The sequence below is a fragment of the Typha angustifolia genome, chromosome 3, assembly GCF_048772165.1.
Source record: "Typha angustifolia cultivar Huaian chromosome 3, ASM4877216v1, whole genome shotgun sequence".
Taxonomy (NCBI): Eukaryota; Viridiplantae; Streptophyta; class Magnoliopsida; order Poales; family Typhaceae; genus Typha; species Typha angustifolia.
The window spans coordinates 2,753,393-2,774,043 of record NC_133241.1 but is presented as its reverse complement, the minus strand read 5'-3'; the positions used below and the strand labels follow the sequence as shown (position 1 = coordinate 2,774,043).

General features: G+C 37.1%; 1 protein-coding gene and 1 long non-coding RNA gene across 2 annotated transcripts; both read right to left on the bottom strand.

The window, feature by feature from the left end:
• Positions 1 to 5,936: 5,936 nt before the first annotated feature.
• On the bottom strand, positions 5,937 to 6,875 carry LOC140758122 (uncharacterized). The gene is made up of 2 exons (XR_012104076.1): positions 6,551 to 6,875; positions 5,937 to 6,084 (listed from the first exon to the last, which is right to left on the bottom strand). It is a non-coding gene; the product is annotated as an uncharacterized lncRNA (long non-coding RNA).
• A 4,612-nt stretch (positions 6,876 to 11,487) lies between these two features.
• Positions 11,488 to 13,609, bottom strand: LOC140758210 (protein NRT1/ PTR FAMILY 1.2-like). Its single transcript, XM_073094297.1, has 4 exons — positions 13,549 to 13,609; positions 13,167 to 13,384; positions 12,487 to 13,037; positions 11,488 to 12,382 (listed from the first exon to the last, which is right to left on the bottom strand). The coding sequence occupies exons 1-4, from the start codon at positions 13,607 to 13,609 to the stop codon at positions 11,488 to 11,490; spliced, it is 1,725 nt and encodes a 574-aa protein (XP_072950398.1).
• Positions 13,610 to 20,651: the final 7,042 nt, after the last annotated feature.

The window sequence follows — 20,651 nt, the reverse complement described above, 5'->3', positions numbered from 1 at the left end:
GAATTCTTAATCTAAAAAAATGAGGTATTCCTAGCAAAATGGTGGTGGCGGTTGATTAATTCTAACAGATTTGGTCCTCGATTATGATGTAGAAATATTATAAGAAAGTTAAAGTGGTCTCTATTCAAAACTAGTGTACACTGGAAAGTGAACAATGGCAAGAGGTTTAAATTCTAGACTGATATTTGGATTTGTTATTATTCATTAATAAAATATTTTTCTAGGCTTTTTGATATTGCTTGGGATGAGAAGGTGGCAATCCAACATGTGTGGGATGGATAAAGCCGATGTTTGAAGTATTGAAGAGGTTTAACTGAGCAATTAATGATAGATGTAAGAAATATGATTAATTTGATTAGTAACGATCAAGTGTTGATAAATAAGGAGGTGGATAAAGCAGTCTAGCATTTAGAGGAAATTTGTATCTTTACTATGAAGTCACTTTATAGATGTTTGAACTATGGAGGGATTATTTCAAAGGTGCTACATAAGATATAGCAAATAAAAATCTATTTAAAAGTTGGGGCTTTTTTATGGTTAACCAATAATAATTGGCTTTTGACTAGAGACAATTTGAGGAGTAAAGAATGGTTGGGTGTTGCGAGTTATGTTTTCTATTCTGAAGATGAATAAATCACATGTTTCAAAGGTGTGGATATGTATGAAAATAAATAGGCAAAATGAAAGAGATAGTGAAATAACATTAACAAAGAGCATGGAAAGCTAAAGTGGTAGTTGATTTAGTTGGTTGTCTTATTCTGATCTATTTGATTGGAAAGGAACAATAGGATATTCAAATTCTAAATCTCGTGATGGAGGAGACATTAACAAAGAGCTTATAGAAGAAGAAATTGGAGGACAAGTTTACCACCAAGGGTATTGGCTTTTACTTTACAAAGTAATAGCTATTTTTCTCTACTCGGCAAGAATCTAAGGGTTCAATGTTGTGAAGAGAGCTCGCCCGCTAGCGCAAGGGGATGTGGCGAATGATAGTCACTCTTGGATTGAAGTGACAAGGAGTTGGGTCTGGCTTTTGCAATTGCTGTTTCAAATACTTGGCTTGTAATATCTATATGATGTTGGTTGGATGTTTTGGAAATGGGTTAGTGGTTATTGGTTGATTTGTTTAATTCCAGTATGTGAAGCTTTTGTTTCTATGGTAGAGTTATGAGATTGTAATGGTAGTTGGTGTTTGTTTGGTGTTGTTCTAGTGATGTTGGTAGAATAAAAATTTTCTTTATACAATAATAAGTCATCATTTTATGCTAATTCTAAATTTGTTTTATCCAAAGACTCCAAAAGTAAAAAGTTTCATATTCAAAATGTGTCGAGTAGAAACCATATCAAAATTCCCTCTTCAAAAGATTAGTTATTTTGCGGTATCTAAAATGCCTTAGTTAATTTTAATTGGGATTTGATTCTTCTAAAAGAGGAGATTAGTAATTCTAAAGAGTACGATGACAGATATTCAGAATTCATTAAGATGAGCTTAAGGCCTCATTTGCTTTGGGAATGAAGCTCAATCTAGAATAGTTGTTCATATTTCTTACTTCTAAAGGGTTAAATTTATTCATGGATTTGTATAGGTTTTATAATTGCGAGATTTATGACTAAATAAAGTTAGTCAAGATGTATTTTGGCACTAAATAAATAAAGTTATGAGTTTTGGCACAATGCCCTATGAAATTTGGACGTTATATGGAACTGGTTGGAGTAAAATTTGGGGAAGCCAAGGTCATTTGAAGTCTTTCGAACAACATTCAAAGTTTATTCCAACAACTTCAAACAAAATTCATTCGAAAATACTTAAAATCCATGAGAAGAAGTGAACATTGAATGTTCAATGTTATTTCGAACATCCAAAGTTTGTTACTCCCAAGAATCCAAGAAAATTTAAGAGAAGAAGTGAAGTTTATTGTTTAAAATCATTCGAACACACTATGAACAAAATCCTCTTGAAAGCTCCAAATTAAATTGAAGATTGCACTAGAAGAACATGCGTTTGAACATGTTAGGAAAATGCCCTTTTTCCCTCTGATTTAGGGTTTGAGTAGTTTACCTTCTGGGAAGCTATAAATAAAAAATCTTGAGAGAAATATGATATCACTAAGAGAGACCAAAAATTTATTTGCAGATCCTTCAAAAGAGGAGCTGGGGAGAGTGGATTTGTGAGGGTTTAATACTTTATCTTATTATGGTTGCACTATATTAAAGATTTTATTAAACATTGTCTCAAAATTTATAGAGGCAATTCTACAATTTTAAGGGTCACAAAAGTTAGGTATCAATTATGCAAAGTGATCTATTGATTATACTGTATTTCTGTGACATTATAATTTTGTGACTCTTGAAATTAAATATAAATTTTTAGCACCTATAACTCCACAACATAATGACATTATGGAAGAAAAATACAGAGTTAGTGCAAAAAATGGCAAAAGTGATAGAGTGATATTATACGTGAAATATGTACCTCAAGGGCTTTGGGCTGAAGGGGTAAACACTACACTACAGCTCACGTGATCAATGGAATCAATTTTAGATACTAAACAGATTGTATATGTACTGTGGAAAGAAAGAAACCTAATGTCAAATATTTTTGGATGTTCAGTAATAAATGCATGTTTGGCGTGATAGAAAATATATGACTAAATTTGATTCTATGCGTAGTGATGGGATTTTTTAGGATATTCTAAGAATAGTAGAGTATATAGAGTTTATGGAATCTGCAAATACTGTGGTTGATAATAATATTTTTGAAAATTCTAAAGTCTCTTGTGTCTTTATTCATACAAGCATCTGATGAAGACAAGGAGAAAGAGAATACTAAAATTACAATGAGTTGAAACGATGACATCGTGTGCAAGAGGAGAAGAGTGACGATGAAACTTTTGAACATTCAGTTTGAGTAAAATTGAATCACCCATTGTCTCAAATGATCGAAAACATGACTGAGGTAACTTTTATGTGTTACACTTATACTTCTGAGCTAAAAAAAGTTAAAAGAAGAACTTATATATAATTCTCGGGTGAATGCAATGAATGAAGAATTAAAACAATTCACTGGGAATTGTGTATGATATTAGTTCATAGAGACTAGAACGTAAACATAATTGATACAAAATTAATTTACAATAATAAGAGTGATAAAATGGCACTATCATTAGGAATAAAACTATCATAATAGCGCAGAGATATACTCATATTGAAGGTATAGACTTTGATAAAACATTTGCCCATATTGCTAGACTAGAATCAATTCATATATTTCTTGCTATTGTTGGTTACTTGAAATTCAAAAAAATTTAAATGGATGTGAAAAATATTTTCTACATAGTGTTTTGAGCTTTAGATGTTTATGTTAAACAACCAAAAAAAATTGATCATCCTCAACTTCCTTCTCATGTGTATAAATTAAAAAAAGAAAAAACTATTTATAGGCAAAAATAAGCTTCACAAGCTTGGTATTAAAAGTTGACTATTTTTTAAATAAATTCGAGGTTCACTTAGAGAAAGTAGACAAGACATTATTTATTAAACAAAAAAGTAGAAGATTTGTTGTGACATAAATCTATATTAATGACATTGTCTCCGATGCAACTAGCATGTATTTAGGTAAGGAGTTTATTAGAATCATACATAAACATTTTGAGACCGACGTGACGAGTGAATTGGAGCTCTTTTTTAAATTCAAATTAATCAATTGAATAGATGGATATTTTTCACTCAATTCAAATATACTAGAAATCTAGTGGCCAAATTTGGTTTAGGAATTATAAAACATATTAGAACTTCTATGAACACAAATACAAAACTAGGAAAGGATGATTTGAGCAAAAATGTTGATCAAACACTTTACCTTACCCCTAGATACCCTAACATTAAAAGACAATAATGCCTTCAAACATAAAAGCCTGTCACCAAACTAGACAAAAAAATCTTATCGCCCAACCAGAGTGTTAGTAGGTGCGCTGTCTTCTACGAGTACACATGTTCAAAGGTGGTGTCTACACCAAAATACGTATCAACAAAATGTAATATACCTTAATTAATAATTAAGTAATTTAATCATCCTTAATTAAGGATATGATTGGAATCAGATGTTTGATTATATATTATTCAACTTGTAAATAAATACGGGTATTTATATTTTGGCATACACCCTTAAAATATAATAGAAAAAGATTAGGAATTACTGGCCGTACACTATGCCACAAAGTATACTAGTAAAAGGAAAAGGGACTACTTGCCGCACAGTATGGCGGCATTTCCACCAATTTCCATCATCCAATGGTGAGTCCAATTTATCCAAACTGAATGGCAACATCATTTTTGAAAAATACACGATTAAAAGTCCATCAACCAGAAGAATGGCAACATCATTTATTCACAATACTGTCATGTTTCAGTTGGAAATGTCGAGAATGATGCCAATTATTCCAAGCCCTTCAACCAGAAGATGAATCCTACTAATTTCTTGTATCCTTCAAAAGCTTTTGATAATCGTTCATCTACATATATATTTATATACAAAAACATGACATTTCTGTCGCGGGGCATATAATCTTTTTGAACTATGCTGAATATCTATCCTGCACAAACTAAACAATTAAGACCACCATTTAATAATCTGACATGCCAGAATTTAGTTTGCATATCAATAACATTTAGACTGCTCTAGAGCATCACAATATATCTAACTGTCCAGTGGTTCTTGAGCACCAGAACAGTGTTTAGCTTTTCCCCAGTCCATCAAACACTTGATTCTTCCTAAACTGACACTTACTCTATAGAATTTCCTAATAAAAGGAAAAATATATAAAGATAATAATGGTTAATAGATAGCAGGCTTAGCAGCATATCTCAATGTCTAATGTTTCCTGAGCAAAGAGAACCAAAAATTGGGAGTACTTCCAGTTTTAAAGGTAAAAATACGATTGTATGCACAAAAGCCATAATCTTTAAGCCAAATCTTCTTGTGGCAACATAGAGAATTAGAGAATACATTGATGTCTCGTCACTCCTTATCTCAGAATAAATCCTGAGAAGCAAGTAATAATAACGGTCTACCTTAAGAAGATAATTTAAGACACAAGACTAACGAACAAAACCAACAAAAACAGAAAAGAGGGACGTACATACTGGAGGCCGAGCAACCAAAGGCCAACTCAAGTTTAGATTGTTACTTAAGCAAGCTCAATATTTATGATTGAACTTCGATCATTTACTAAGAAAAAGCTCAAACCAAGTTGGAAAAGAGTCAAGCTAGAGCATCTCACGAGACAACTAGATTACTGGACACCCATGAAGCAAGCAAGGCATAAGAAACAGAGGACCTATTTGAAACATATATGGATACTCAATAGTACATACTACATTGCACAAAAAACAGGATCAGGAAGTTGCCGATAAATTGTATACCAAAATAATACTACACTGAAACATAAGAAAAGTTATATTATATATATATATATATATAGGGAGAGAGAGGGAGAGAGAGAGAGAATTAACATATAGATTATTGACAATAAATGTCTATATCGAGTAGATAAAAATCACCTTATGCATGGTCAATAAGTAATAATGACATAGAATATAAAAGCTGAGTGATTTTAATAATGGCATAGAGGTTACAGAGACATATTCTGGTCAACTTATGTATCTTAACCTGTAAGTCCATGGTGATATAAGAATCAGTATAGCAAGAAATGCGGGAAAATAAGATAAGAATTTTAGTCCTGCTGACATGATAAGAAAAGAACCACTGTTACTGCTTGAAGCTGTTCTGAAAAATACATTGATTTGATCATCGAAAGTTGTATATGATACAACAATAGCAATGCAGCTGAGCCAATAAAATACATACCCTTAAGGTTATAGTTATGGAACTACCAAAAGATAATATAGTAAATTTAAGCTACATAACTTAGATAAAGTGAAACAATAACACAGCTTAATTGTTTTATTATAATTCTGGATTACATTATGGCAAAATATGATTCACATAGTCAATACAACAAATTCTCGAAAGGAGGAATGTCTATACATATGTTCGACCCGTATCTGTCCACACATTAGCTCATACTGTGTAGTCATCAGAAGTCTATGTTAGTATAGGAGCACAACACAAACTACGGCAACATCCAAAATTAGGATGAACCATTTTAAATGCTCCATTAATTACAGAAAGCATCTAAACCATGAAATGTAAAGCAAAAAAAAAGATTACATCATTTATGTAACTTTATGCTTATTAATGAAATCTAACTGGGTCATGCCCATTTAGCTCCAGCAAATTAAAGAAAATCTGGATACTAGCAATCTTTATCTTTCAAAAATCAACAAGAAATTTTCAAAACGATGTGATATACATATCAAGAAACAAAAAGATTTAAAGGAACTTGCAGCATTTCCGAATCAGATTATGCTCTTAAGGATGTTAAAATACATCAAAGTAGAAGAACCTAAGAGTACAATGCAAGGTAGACAAATCAATCCAAACCATACTTGTCCTCTAAAGTTAACAAAGAAAGAAAGAAAGAAATCATACCGTTGACAGTGATAAACAATACATCCATAACAGTTTCTACAGAGACAGAAATCTGACTTCCCCGAGATCAAGAAGAACCCCAAACCCATCATGTACAAAGGGGCAAGATCGACCAACAAAATTGGTGAATTAGCTCCATGAATAGGAGAAGAGAGCTCAAGGGAGCTCAAGGGAAGAGATCGCCTCTCCAGCTTACGGAGCCGCCCTTCGCCTCGGTGGCGATGCGATTAAACCTACGAGCTTTAGTCGGGCCCGGTTCAGGCCGAAATTTAGGCCATATTCTTGGGCTGGACCTTCTCAATCTTGGGCCGCATAGGGCTCGAGCTCGGGCTCGGTCGGAGCTCAATGTGTGAAAGATGGCTTCACATTCTATGTCAGATAATTAGACTGCACATTTATTGGGTGGGCTCAATTTCGAGTCGGGCTCTACTCTATGTCTCAATTTCACTCTTGCCTCGGCTAAGCCCATCCTCTACTGTTATAGCTCAGCTCAGACCCAATAAAAAATTAGGTTGGGTTCCAAATAACACTCTCATTGGGACCCACAACGAGTACATAATCTAACTTTTTTTATCTTTCTTCCATTTTTGAATCTGATTAAAATCTCCCACTTTAGGTAGGGATGCCAATCGGGTTGGGTTAGCTAGGTTTGGGTAGGGTCAAAATAATACTAACACAAACACGATCTATTTAATAAGCAGGTTAATTTTTCTAAACACGAACATAATCTATTTATTAAGCGAGTAACACTACACGATCTGTTTAACCCATTTAATAAACGGATTATATTTTTTATACAACAAGTTTAACCTGACACGACATGTTTAACTCGTTTAATTAACATGTTATATATTTTATTCAGCCCATTTAACTTGACGACCTGTTTAACCAATCTATACAACCCATTTAACTCGTTTACATCCATTTAACCCGCTTAAACGACAACACCCATTTATAAAGACCAAAAATATCATACATTTATACAAATCCACTAGATTTACAATATTAGGAGAATATTTAGTAAAATTAAATTCAAATTGGCTCAGCTTCTAGTGGAGGAGGCATCATCGAAGTTGGCGAAGCGGCAACGGCGGAGGCAAGGCTTTAGGAGTTGGTTCCCATGGCAATGAGCTCCAAATCTACGAGGAAGGTGAGGCGAGAGAGGCAGTCAAAGCGGTCGGAGAAAAAAAAAGTCAGTTGGAGGAGAGTAAATATAGCAAAGAGATGAGGGGAGGGCAAGCGGAGACTAGGACAGAGGCACCTGATGAACCACCGGAGAGGATAGTGAGAGGTAGCAGATGTGATGGCAGGCGAAGACGGGGACAGAGGCACAATGGCAAGCAACAAACGGTCACGGTAGGTGAAGACGGGGACGGAGGAATAGTGGCAAGCGACAAACGATCACGGTAGGCGAAGACAGGGAGTGAGGATGGCAGCACCACAATAAGCAAAGGCTGTAGCACCGCGGCAAGCAAAGACGAGGAGCGAAGATGGGGAATGGAGATGGTAGGCAAAGAAGCTAGAGGCGGCAGGCGAAGATGAGGGAGGAGATAGGCGAAGACAGGGAGCAGAGACGCCAGCAAATGGTCACCACTGGAGAGAAAGAGAGAGACGGGCTAAAATTTTTTCTTCTTTTAAAATGTTGAGGCGGCTGGAGAAATGGAGAGTGAAGAGATTGAGATTTGAGAGAGAGGGTTAGGTTAGGGTTTTTAAGTTATATATATACGGGTTGGCAACTTGACCCGTCTTTACACGACTCGACCCGACTTGACCCGACCCAATCTAACCCGTATACTTAAATAGGTCAAAACATTCAGTTGTATAAATCCGAACATAACTCTTTTATTAAATGGGTTAGGTGGGTTGATCTGTTGACGACCCCAACTCAATTATATCAAACCCAAACCTGATTAAGAGTCGAGTTATCGTGTCGAGTTATTAGATCAAGTCAAAATTTGCCACCCCTAATGTCATGAACTCTTAAAAATCCTTTCCACTAGGTGGGAAGTCTCGAAGTGCGAATGGAGTGGAAGATGTCCACCTTTGGGATGGCCTTGACGGTGCTTCCTACCACCGTAGCTCACTAATAGTGGGACTGAGGGTCCCTTCCAGGGCTGCCGAGGGCTGGTGGACCTGCTAGCAACATGCCATGGCAGCTACTGCACCAGTTTGAGCTCGAACTTGAGTTTGGCCTTCCACTATCGCTCATCATTGATCCTCCACCATGTGGACCAGTTGGATGGCAACTACCATTTGCCGAGTCACAATTGAGGCTATAGCGGCCTAAGGCATTGCCTTTAGGTCAAAATTAAATTTTAGCCCTAAGGTTAGGGCTAGGGCACTTACATGGAGATGGTGAAGTATATGATTTTTAAGTTGCCTAGATTTTCACAAACTGGTTCGACCACCTCATGTGGCCCGAGCACGACATGCGAGGGACCCATGGGCCTATGACACGTGACCAGCCTCAACCACGAGGTCACTTGGCTCACAATGACAAGCCACATTTTGAGATACAAGCTCGGATTGTTAAGCTTGATTTCTCAAAATTCTCTAGAGGAGATCCGCTGGACTGGACCGATCTAGTGGAGCAGTTTTTCACATTCCATGGCACGCTCAACCACCAGAAGGTCCAACTAGTTTCATTCTATTTGGAGGGCATGTCGATTAGGTGGTACTAGTCTGTTAAGCAGACTTAACCATTCAAGTCTAAGTAGGACTTCGTGGATGCAATTCGTGCTCGATTTGATCCAACGTAGTATAAGGACTTTCAGCCATATTGACTAAGTTAACGCAGTCAACAATAATTAAAGTTTATCGATAGAAGTTTGAGCAGATATGCAATCGAGTCACTAACTGGTCTAACTCAGCCTTGAATAATATCTTCGTTAGTGGGCTTAGGCTTAACATTCACACTGAGGTCAAGGCTTTAAGACACTACTTTGAATGAGGTTTTCTCCCTTAGTTACTTTATTGGAGTCCAAGTTGGATTAGTTGAACCAAATCAGCAAGGATGAGAGAAGGCCCAAGCTCACAATTCACTAGAGATGATCTCACATCGCTTTGTACCTAATGACTTAGAGGAGCACAAAAAGAAAGACTTATGTTTTTACTACGATGATCAATTTACCCCCGGTCATAAATGCAAGCATCAGCCAACCCACATCATGTTCCTAGGCAGACTCGAAAAGGATAAACCTAAGTCCACTTATTAGCATGATAAGCTGTACGAGTACAAGGATGTGAGAGACTAGTTATTTTGAGGACAATGTATTGAAAGCGTAATAGGTTGTTATGATCTGACCACATGGGTTAAGACAGTTAAGTTAGTTAGTTAGCTTTATCTTATTATTTTAAATTTTAAATAAATCGAGTAATCTGCATGTAGGTCCGATTTGCTTAGACTATACTCATATAAATAAGTGATCATATATTGAAAATAATTGTGAAGAGAATTGAGTTTATTTATTTTTATTTATTTCATCTTTATCTTTTTATATAGTTGTTAGATCGTTTTTATCTTTCTATAAGTAGATCATAGCCGAAGAATCTCCAAAGCTTCCAAATCCTAGGCAACTTCCTCCACCACGAGCCACTCTACTTTACAGTCGTCCACCATTATCCTTTGTCGTCTGCCACCCTCCGACAATCTGTATTTGGAGGTTTTCATGCATTTGTTACTCATATAAATAAGAGTGACCATATGTTGATAATAATCATGAAGAGAATTGAGTTTATTTATTTTTATTTATTTCATCTTTATATTTTCATATAGCTGTTAGATCATCTTTATCTTTCTATGAGTAGATCATAACCGAAGAACCTTCAAAGCTTTCAAATGTAAGTCAACTTCCTCCACCACGAGCCACCCTACTTTACAGCCGTCCACCATCATCCTTCGCCATTCGCCACCCTCTGGCAATCCGTATTTGGAGAATTTCATATATTTGCTGATCGCCGCATCAAATATTTACCGTTTTACTCCGTTTCGATCTTCCTCCACTGTTTTATTTATATCTTTTCATCCTGACGTTAGATTCATATAAAATTAAAGTCATTAGAACCCTAACTCATAAGACTACTATCACATAAATTTTTATAATTTTTTTACATTTAGATCGGCTAGATCTAATTCATAACATAGACAGCATATGAAAAAAAAAGAGTAAAAAAATCATCTGGACTGTTGAAAAGGTACCCCAAAAATGGAAATTCATGCTAATGCTACATCGTATTAGTGTAAAGTTGATTCTTGCCAATCAGACGAATTGCTCCCTCTTTACCAGAGCTGAGCTGATTCTACATCTTTCAGTGTTTTACAGTTTGCTGACGTAGTTGCCGCTATTGGATCTTCCACAGACAAGTTCCATCTTCCTACCATTTCATAATCTTCTTCAGAATCTAGTTGAGATAAGAAAGGAAATGCATCTACTTTCTAAAATTACATAAATATGGTCTCTGAATTCTCATTGTCGTAAATGGAAACTCACAGTATAATGCAAGGTTCAAAGGTTGATCTTTCAATTGCTCAGCGTGCGATGTTGTATGGTTTTACAGATATAATGCGAGAAAAACTTATTGTCATCTTTCTAGAAAGTACTCTTGTTTAAGTACCTTAATCAGAATAAAGCACCTATGTTTCTTTTGTCTAAGTATGCCGCACCACTAAAACTTGGTCATGCGACAGAGGTTAGAAATAACTTAACTAGAAGTAACGAAATTGGCAGCACAATACTACTTGCCAGATAGCAGAAGAGTACATGATAATAGTGCAAATTGTAAGCTGTGATTTCTTTTCCTATAAGGTACTATTGTATTTTCTTATCAGCATAACTAGGATGTCTTTGTGCATGAAACGCATAAGATATACCACATAACTTTGCTATGACTTTATTGATCTGATAATGGATACACAGGCCGGAACATACATGAGAGCATCATGGACTACTTCCGTGAGTAACCTGCACACCGTAGTCCCTCTCATCCTCCTCTTCCAAGTGCCTATTCTTCCCTGTCTCACCATAAGCCCAACTACAAACAAGAAAGCAGATCAAATTAACAGAACTCAAAAGTGCAAGAAGGCCATAGTAGTAGTCATAATGGCCCTTATTCAGGTTGTTTGACAGCCAACTAGTTCTTCCATCTCTTCCACTTAATTCATTAACAAGCTTAATCATTAAAGTTCCGAATAAGTTTGCAACGCCTGCTCCAAGGTAGAAAAGAGACACTCCAAAGCTTGCCATGCACTTAGGAAGTTCAGAATAGAAGAATTCAACCTGTCCAATTACCACAAACGCCTCCGCTAAGCCGATCAGACAACCATGCGGAAGCAGCCACATTGCAGACATGTTAACAACACCTCCCATATGATCTTGCAGTCCTTGCTTAATCGCGGTTCTTCGTCGGGCTGCCTCCACTTTCATCGCATAGATTGTCGCGATAATTGATAGAAACAAACCAATGCCCATACGCTGTTTAAGGCTCAGACCGTCGGGTCTCCTAGTTATTTTTCTCAGCACTGGCACGAAGAACCGATCATAGCCTCCTGACCATACTGTCAGAGTGATGAGGGAAGACACACCAAAGGATCCTGCAGGGACTTCAAACTTCGAACCTATTTTCCGGTTCATTGTAGCCGCCTGAAGCACCCCGAAACTCTGGCCCAGTACCAGGGCAAACATGATCATGGTAGACCAAATGGGCATCACTCTGATTGCTGACTTGAATTCCTCAACTTGCTTGACAGTGCACAGCTTCCATGGATTTGAACTAGATCCATCAGGGTTTAACTCCCTCTCAGGATTCTTAACAATGCATGCTTTGTTAAAGAAGCTGCATAAGTCTCAAGAGAGCAGGTAAACGTAGGCAAAAATAAATAAACTCTTTAAATGAAGATAACTTAAAAGTTTAGTGAATACCAAGGATATTTTCAGTACCTGAACTTATCAGAAGGGACTATGAACACAGAGCCCTCCTTGTGATGATACCGCCACACATCGGTCATTGGTGGCAAGTCTAGATGGCGGTTCTTCACAGCTGCGACGATCACTTGGACAAAGTCAGTGATCATGCTCTTGTGTGGCTTCACCTTGATGTAGAGACTAGATCCAAGCAAGAACGACGCCGCAGATAATGCCATGAGAACAACAGGAACTGCGAAGCCTACTTTCCATCCTACCGTATCTTCTATGTAGACAACGATGGTCACTGCTATCATAACTGAGATTCCAATTGATGCATAATACCAGTTGAAGAAGTTCTGCAGTACCCTCTTCTTATCAGTGTCATTCCTCTGAGAGAACTGGTCTGCACCGAAGGCTATAGAACACGCCCTAATACCGCTAGCACCCGCTGACATGAAAATGAACCCACAGCATAAAAAAGCTATCTGCAATAGTGATGGAGGCTGGCAACCGTAATATCCAAGGACGCATGCTGGGGGCTTTGCACTGGGCAGCACAGTAGTTAGCCATAGAAGCGTAATACCCTACCAGAAGAAGATCAAATATATATGGTTGATGATTGATAAATGATAAATTTATCATGTTACACCATCAAGCACTAGAGTGAGTAATAGCATGCTAGTGAGAAGCAAAAACAAGAATTAGATGTTTACGGTCAAGCATGCTACTGATGCCACTGCAATTACACGGAATCGACCGAAGAAGGCATCTGATAGGACAGCACCAATAATTGGTGCGAAATTTGAAATTGCTCCCCAGATGAACAAAGTACTTGCACTGGTTGCAGCGCTCATGTGATATTCTCTAGTCAGGTAGATCATCATATTGGCTTGAAGCCCGCTGCTCGCCACCCGCTCGAAGATTTCATTTCCTAAATAGTGAAATTAGAACATAACGACGCATCGACTTTACCAAATAGATAGAAAGAATTTGTACACAAAAATTTAGATACATGAACGCCATCAAAGTGCTGCTCCTCAAAACTGCATGCATGTTTAGATTCATACAAGAAGCCACAAGAAAGATGAACATTACCCATGATAAAAGGAATTGTCTTGATACCACCCTTCTTCCCTAAGCTCCTAGAGGATTCCATCTTCTCCAACCAGTAATGCAAATGAGAGATCTTTAGACCAAAGAGGTGTCAATAAGAAGAGGCTACAACCAACATCAAATGTTGCACCATAGCTAGTCATTAATAGTAAGAATAATTAGCTGTCATATCTTGTATCCATTCTGATGTCATTAAGCACTAGGGTGCGTATTTCTTGTGTTACCACCAAGTGTCCAATGTCTGTTATCTTTCGTGTCATCCCAGTTGCTTGCTGGTTTAAGACTTTTCTTTGTCATTTCTATATAAATTTAGCAACAACTTTATTGCTCACAACTTTAATTATGTGCAGTAAAGTAAATTCTCAGTAAATTTCTATAATCCTATCCACGCCAAAGGTAAAGAATTATGAAGTACTGGGTGTTTGCTTGCATTATTGGATGTGTCGTCCAAATATAACATGTTAAACGTTGGATGGTTAGTATCGGAGTCAGAGAAGAGAAGCAACTTCTTGGCGTGAGCCTTGCCCGGTTGAAGAAGACAAACAGTGGCGACTTGGCGAACTTTTTCCTCTTTTGAAACGTATAATACTGTACTGGCAGTAGTGAGAATTTGTTCTGGACCGGTGAAACGCATGAGAGTAGTAACTGTTCCTATTTTTACGGCTAAGGGTAGTTGGAAAAGGTTATTTTAGAATAAGAAGGCTGGTAGTAATCCATTCTTTGAGATCTTTTTGTAAATTAACAGCAAACACTGTTCTGTAAGTTATTCATCTTATTATTAGTATACTGTAGTGAAGATATTGATCACTTTTCTTCTTCAACTGATTAGTGGTGAAACCATAATTTACATGACTTGTTGGTATTATCAACTGTATTTGAGGATATATACTTGAAACATTAAGCCAATTAGTTTCATGATTCTTGCCTTAATCATAACAACTAACTCTCTTGTTAAGGAAATGGATGACCTAAATGTCAAAGATAGTGATGTGGACGCTTGTGAATAATTCAGAAATAGGTGGAAGATTATTCCGCAAGCATCATCTATAATTTTCTTTCCTTTTCCGTAAAAGAATGACTCCAAATAAATGCATACTATTTTACAAACTAACTGCTGTGGACAAGCGATGGGTCGGTCATGAGGAAAAGATCGACTTTGATGTTGAGGTATCCTAGTCATTTTTTATCATGGGTATTTTATATAATCTACTGTCCTTTTGGGTTTTGCCAATATAAGGATTTATTATCATTTTATTATGACTTAATAAATATTTTGAGACTTTGAGATCATCTACTTTCTTTTTTGTTAGTAGATTTCATGGGTTTATTCTTTTGTTCTTCCTTGTCTATCATCGTTTTGCATTAATTTTGATATCAAAGCCAAAGATTCTAGTATATGGACGATCCACCTCCTAGGTTCTACGTCACTCCGCACTTCTTTATGGCTAAACCACTTGTGCCATGGATATTAGACTATCACAAACTTTGACGCACGTCAAGTACGACTAGTTCCAAGTCGCATGAGGAGATCACCATTGTCGAGGAACGAGAAGAACCTATCACCACCATAGAATTGAAAAATAGCCACGAAGATCACCAAAAGTGAAGTATTCATGCATCACCCAATAATCCATCGATAGAATCAATCTTTTTCTCCACCATAGGTACAAAAAAAATAGAGAATAGAGAATGTTTATTAAGAAAAAAATATATTAAATTTTGAATTCCTTATTCATTTTTCCATTATCTCATAAATTTAGAATTTCGAAATTCAAATTTAGGAGATTTGTTTTTAATGGTATCACAATAAAAGTGGCTTTTGTTCCTTTATGGTTCTACGAGGTAGCAATGACAACAATAAAGAAAAAGAGGCGGCAATGATGATAGTTGAGAGGAGGATGTTGACAGTAACAATATCTGATTCTAAAAGTCATAAGAAATTCAATCTAAAATAAGTAAATTAAATAAACTTACAGATTACAGAATGTAAAATTTTTGTATAGTCAAGTCTAACGTTGGACACTATCTCTTTAAGATTAATTTGCCCTCCACCAATTGCTTTTAGAATAATGGACATCGATCTCCCAAGATACAACAACTGTCTTACACTCGTAAAAAAGTAGTGAATGCTTTGTCTAACTTGAACTATGTTATACTATCTCTCAAATGCAAAATAAAAACTCAAACAAGACTTGAAAGGAATTAACCAAATTATGTGTCAAACAAATACAGACAAATAGCCTATTTATAGCAGTAAACAAGCATGGTGAAGGGATGCAAATAGATTCGAAACTAATTGATTAATCTGAAGAGGTTCAACCAACCGAACCAACTCGAACCATACCAGATTCAAACCTGTATCAAGCAAGAATTAAATTTACACTTGACCCGTGTGCAAACCAAACTGAGCAGAGTTGAGCACGTGTGTGTGAGTTAAGTTACATAGTATTTTTTACCCACAAAATAATGTTATGAATCAGATTTAGATCGATCTGGATGTAAGAAAATTATGAAAATTTATATGGAGGTACCCTCAGAAGTTAGGGTTCTAATGGATCTAGTTTCACGAGAATTTGACGCCTGGATGAAAAGATATTCATCGGAGAGTGATGGATAGCTGTAAGGTAGGGTGGTTGCTGGTGGAGGAAGATGACTAGAGTTTGAAAGATTAGAATGCTTCTATAGCTATGATCTACTCCTAAAAAGATAAAAACAGTCTAATGACTACTATAAAAGATAAAGACAAGATAATGAAATAACTTAATTTAATCTCCATTCCACGACTTCTCTAATCAACACATGTTCACTCCTATTTATAGGAGTAAAAATCCCTAGCTAATAGGATCTGCATGCAGATTATCCGAGATCTTCTTATTTATGTCATGCTCGTAAGCCCACATGTCTGCATATAGATATGACTCAATCTGATAGCGCGGGCCCACTAGTTCATTAGATCACAAAAATTTAGCGTGCCTCAAGATACATGCACTTCATCTCTCTTACTCAATACCCAAAACCTATACCCTAGGGCTAAAATTAGATTTCAACCTAGGGGCGCCGTTGTAAGCTGCATGAGCACCAATAGTGGCTGGGCAAGGTTGTGGCGGCTAATCGACCTCCAGGTAGTCTTTGCGATAGAAGAGCGACGGTGAGTGGTGATGGAAGCTAAATTTTGAGCTTAGGCTTGGGTGGCTATAGCGGCGGTCATGGCGCCTCGCCGGTGGGTCCCCCAACCCCGGCAACTATGGTTGGTGGCCATAGTCCCACTACTGTGGACCCCCGGCAATGGCGAGGCTTGCGGAAGCCACCCCGATGTGGCTTCACTTGGGCAATATCACCGCGAGTGTGACCGTCGAGTTCGATTATGCGGTGGTCGCCAATGGTTGTGGTGGTCACCATGGTCTTGCAGTCATCCAATGAGAGCCGACCATGGTCACGGGTAGTCAATGGAACACTAGACCCACAACCACCTATCGCAATTTTGCTACAACAAGAAGGGTCATCAATAGTGCTCATCCGATCTTCTATTATCACTGCCACCAGCCTAGATTAAGTGCAGGGATCCCATGGAAAGTAACGAATGTGGCGGCGAGGGTTGGGAGCGGCTAGATGGCTGCCCATGGGAAGCTAGGGTTTTCGGCCCTAACTTCCACCATGGCTGAGGAAGATGGCATTGGGGCCATCGCTGGGGGCTTTTTTGACATAGCGTTAGTGTTTAGGAGGGTCTATAGTGCCAGAGGGGTCTCCACCATGGCCGAAGGAAGGGCTAAGGCTACGGTTTTGGCTGGCTCGTCCCTTCTCTCATGACTTGGATTTTCTTGCCATGGGTTGCTAGATTCCATCACGGTCAGTGGCGTTGGCGGTGCGAGTTGGCCATGGTAGGCTAGGAGAATTGCCATTAAGGCTTGGATTGAGTTCTTAATGGCGGTTTGGATCTCCTTCGAGTTCACCTTTGACTCAGTCGAAAATTCTTTAAAAATTGCTTTTGCCCACACTGGCGGTCATCGATAGTTACTGGTGGTGGAGGGGGCGCTGGAGAAACTCCCACAGGAATGGAGATGAGATCATAGTCCTCCATGGTCGCTTCTTCTTTATTCTTTTTGGATCATGTGATAACCTTTGTTTGAGGAACATCGGCTCTAATATCAATATTGTGAACCAGATCTGGATCGATCTAAACATAAGAAAATTATAAAAAATTATATGGAGGTAGCCTCAAAAGTTAGGATTCTAATGGATCTAGTTTCATAAGAATTTGACTTCTGGATGAAAAGATATTAATAAAATAGTAGAGTAGGGTAAAATAGGGTAAAATGGTAAATATCTGACGTTACGACAGTTGTCGGAGAGTGGCAGATGGCCGAGAGTGGTGGTGGACGGCCATAAGGTAAGGTGGCTGCTAGTGGAGAAAGAAGGCTATGGTTTGAAAAATCGGAATGCTTATACGACTATAATCTACTCTTAGAAAGATGAAGACGATATAACGACTACGATAAAAGATAAAGAATAAATAATGAAATAACTTAACTTACTTTTCATTCCGCAACTCCCCTAATCAACACATGTCCACTCCTATTTATAGAAATAAAAATCCCTAGCAGATAGGATCCACATGCGGATTATCCGATTTCTTTGAAATTCAAAATAACAAGATAAAGTTAACTAACTAATTTGACTTGATCCAATTTGACTCCACTTAACCCATGTGATAGCATTGTTACAAATAGGTACTCCTTTTAGGGCCCAAAACCCATAAGAAGTTTAACACTTATATACCATACTAACATTTCTCAAATATTTAATATGATACTAAATTCACTTCTCTTTATTTATCATTCCCATGATACCCACTTTAAAGATAATTTTTATTTACTTCTCTTCATGGATTTGAATAAGTGGATATATGACAATAAAGTACTCTTTGAGCTAAATTAAATCCACCATTAATAATATGTGGTCCCCACTTAAAACTTAGCTCAAAGTTAATGAAAATTCATATCAAATACATAATATTTTCAATAGAGGCCTTATGCAAAACAATGGTTGACGCAATAGTGATCTATTGATCAAAGTGGAGGAAGCCAACATAGGGTGGTTGGCCTATTAGGGTAGATACAGTGTAGCTCTAGAGGTGGAGGAGGCTATCGGCTGAGTAGTGGTTGATAGAACATTGACTAGAGGACTATTGGAGGTCTTGATAGTGGTGATGAGGTGATGCCAGTAATGGAGAAGAAGGTGACCATGATAGCAGCAACAATGATGTAGTGCGGTGGAGAAGATGGCGATGGCAGCAGCAATGAACAATGATCGTAGCTATGAGAAAGATTGCATAGAAGAAGCTCAGTGAACAATGGTACATAGAGAGGATAGCAGAAGAGGATAGATGATACAAATGATGGTGGGAAGCTGAGGCAATCTTTGGTAGCCGAGAGACGCGATTGGAGACATTGACAGTAGAGGCGTTGGAGAAGCTTGTTGTGGGGACGAGGAATCAATGTCTATGGTAGCTAGGCTTACACCAATTTCAATTGCGGTGGAGAAAACAAGAGAAAAAGATAAAAGAGGAACAAGAAAATTAGGCAAGAAAATATTTTTCTCTGGTTTGGATTAAATTAAAAGAGTAAAAATAGCTACTTTTTTGCCTCTCTCCGATAGTCTCCAAGAGAGGAAGGAAGAGAATAAGATATAGATTCTTTTTATATATATTTTTTCAAATATACCTCTATTTATTATACTATTTGCCTAAACCTTTTTAAATCTATTAACAAATTTAAAGGAAAATGATTGAATATTAGATATTATAGCTTATGGATAATATAGCTTGTATATATTTTTATTTTTTTTATTATACTTTATTTATTTAAAAGAGTAATATTATGGATCTTGTGTTGATTTATCTAATAATTACATATTAGATGAAGGGTACCATGGTAAACATATCATTTTCTCTCATTTTCTCTTCTTCAACCAAACAAGAGTAAATTTATTTTTCTCTTCTCTTCTCTTCTATCAATTATATCAAAACAAAATAAGAGTAAGTTACATTCTCTTCTCTTATTTTCTCTTCATCCTAACAAGGTGTTAGAGATGGTTGGGAAAATGGGAAGATGGCGATGGTCACATGAGAGGAGGGTGGGGGTGATTTAGGACTAATGAGTTGGGTAAGTTTTGGTTTGGATTAGTTCTAGTGCAAGGTTAATAGGTAAAGATGAGATTTAACTTATTGATGACTTCACCAACACCATTAAATTCCTAAATTACATGATTTATTACAATACTATAATACTGGATGAAATGCATATGATCTATCATTTAAAAAAAAGATAGTTGATCAAACGCATGACAATACCTCAGTGGGTGCGAGGGTTGGGGCATGCTCGGAGGTTTAGGTATTGATTACTAGATATGATATACAATGCCCTATGTAAGGTTAGTAGTCTATATGCATAGTAAATATTTGGCAACATGCCATTTGCTAGGACATATGTGATAAATTATTCTTATATGATTTCTATTAGCTAGTTGGATATCTGGTCTAGATGGATATTGATACCCTTAGCAGATGGCTAGTATAATATTAATAAAATACCATTAGCTAATAGTAGGATATGCTTTATGCCTTCGAGCAGAATAATAAGACTAGGTACTAAGTGTGGACCATGCATGGTTATTTTTTATGATGGTGTCATTTAGAGTTGGCATTGATGATTGAGATCATGAGAAATGCATTGATTCTTTCATATATGGATATTCATGATTATCGAGTGGTCGCCATGTATCATATGTGATTTTATTTGGAATTGTTATTGCATAGTCATGGTCACACTACCTTGCCATCTCTTGTGAACGTCATCCACATAGCACTGAAATCAAAAGTTACCAACCCAAGCTCTGTAACCATTATGTGCCTAGACCAATGTCAACTCCTCGAAGGGCGAAAGGGTACAAATCGATGAAAAGATCATATCCTTGCACCCTTGTTCCCATTCGGCGGTAAAGACTTCTACCTTCAACTTCGTGTCATTATTGATCGCCACATCAAACATTGTTGTCGGCTCCTCTTCCAATCTAAGCCCCTTGACCAA

What these genes read in the sequence shown, in the direction of transcription:
- LOC140758210 (XM_073094297.1), bottom strand. Translation starts at nt 13,609, where the DNA reads ATGGAATCCTCTAGGAGCTTAGGGAAGAAGGGTGGTATCAAGACAATT. An exon ending in CATCAGTAGCATGCTTGACC is followed by an intron (nt 13,038 to 13,166) that starts GTAAACATCTAA and finishes TTCTTCTGGTAG; the next exon opens with GGTATTACGCTTCTATGGCT. An exon ending in GTCCCTTCTGATAAGTTCAG is followed by an intron (nt 12,383 to 12,486) that starts GTACTGAAAATA and finishes AGACTTATGCAG; the next exon opens with CTTCTTTAACAAAGCATGCA.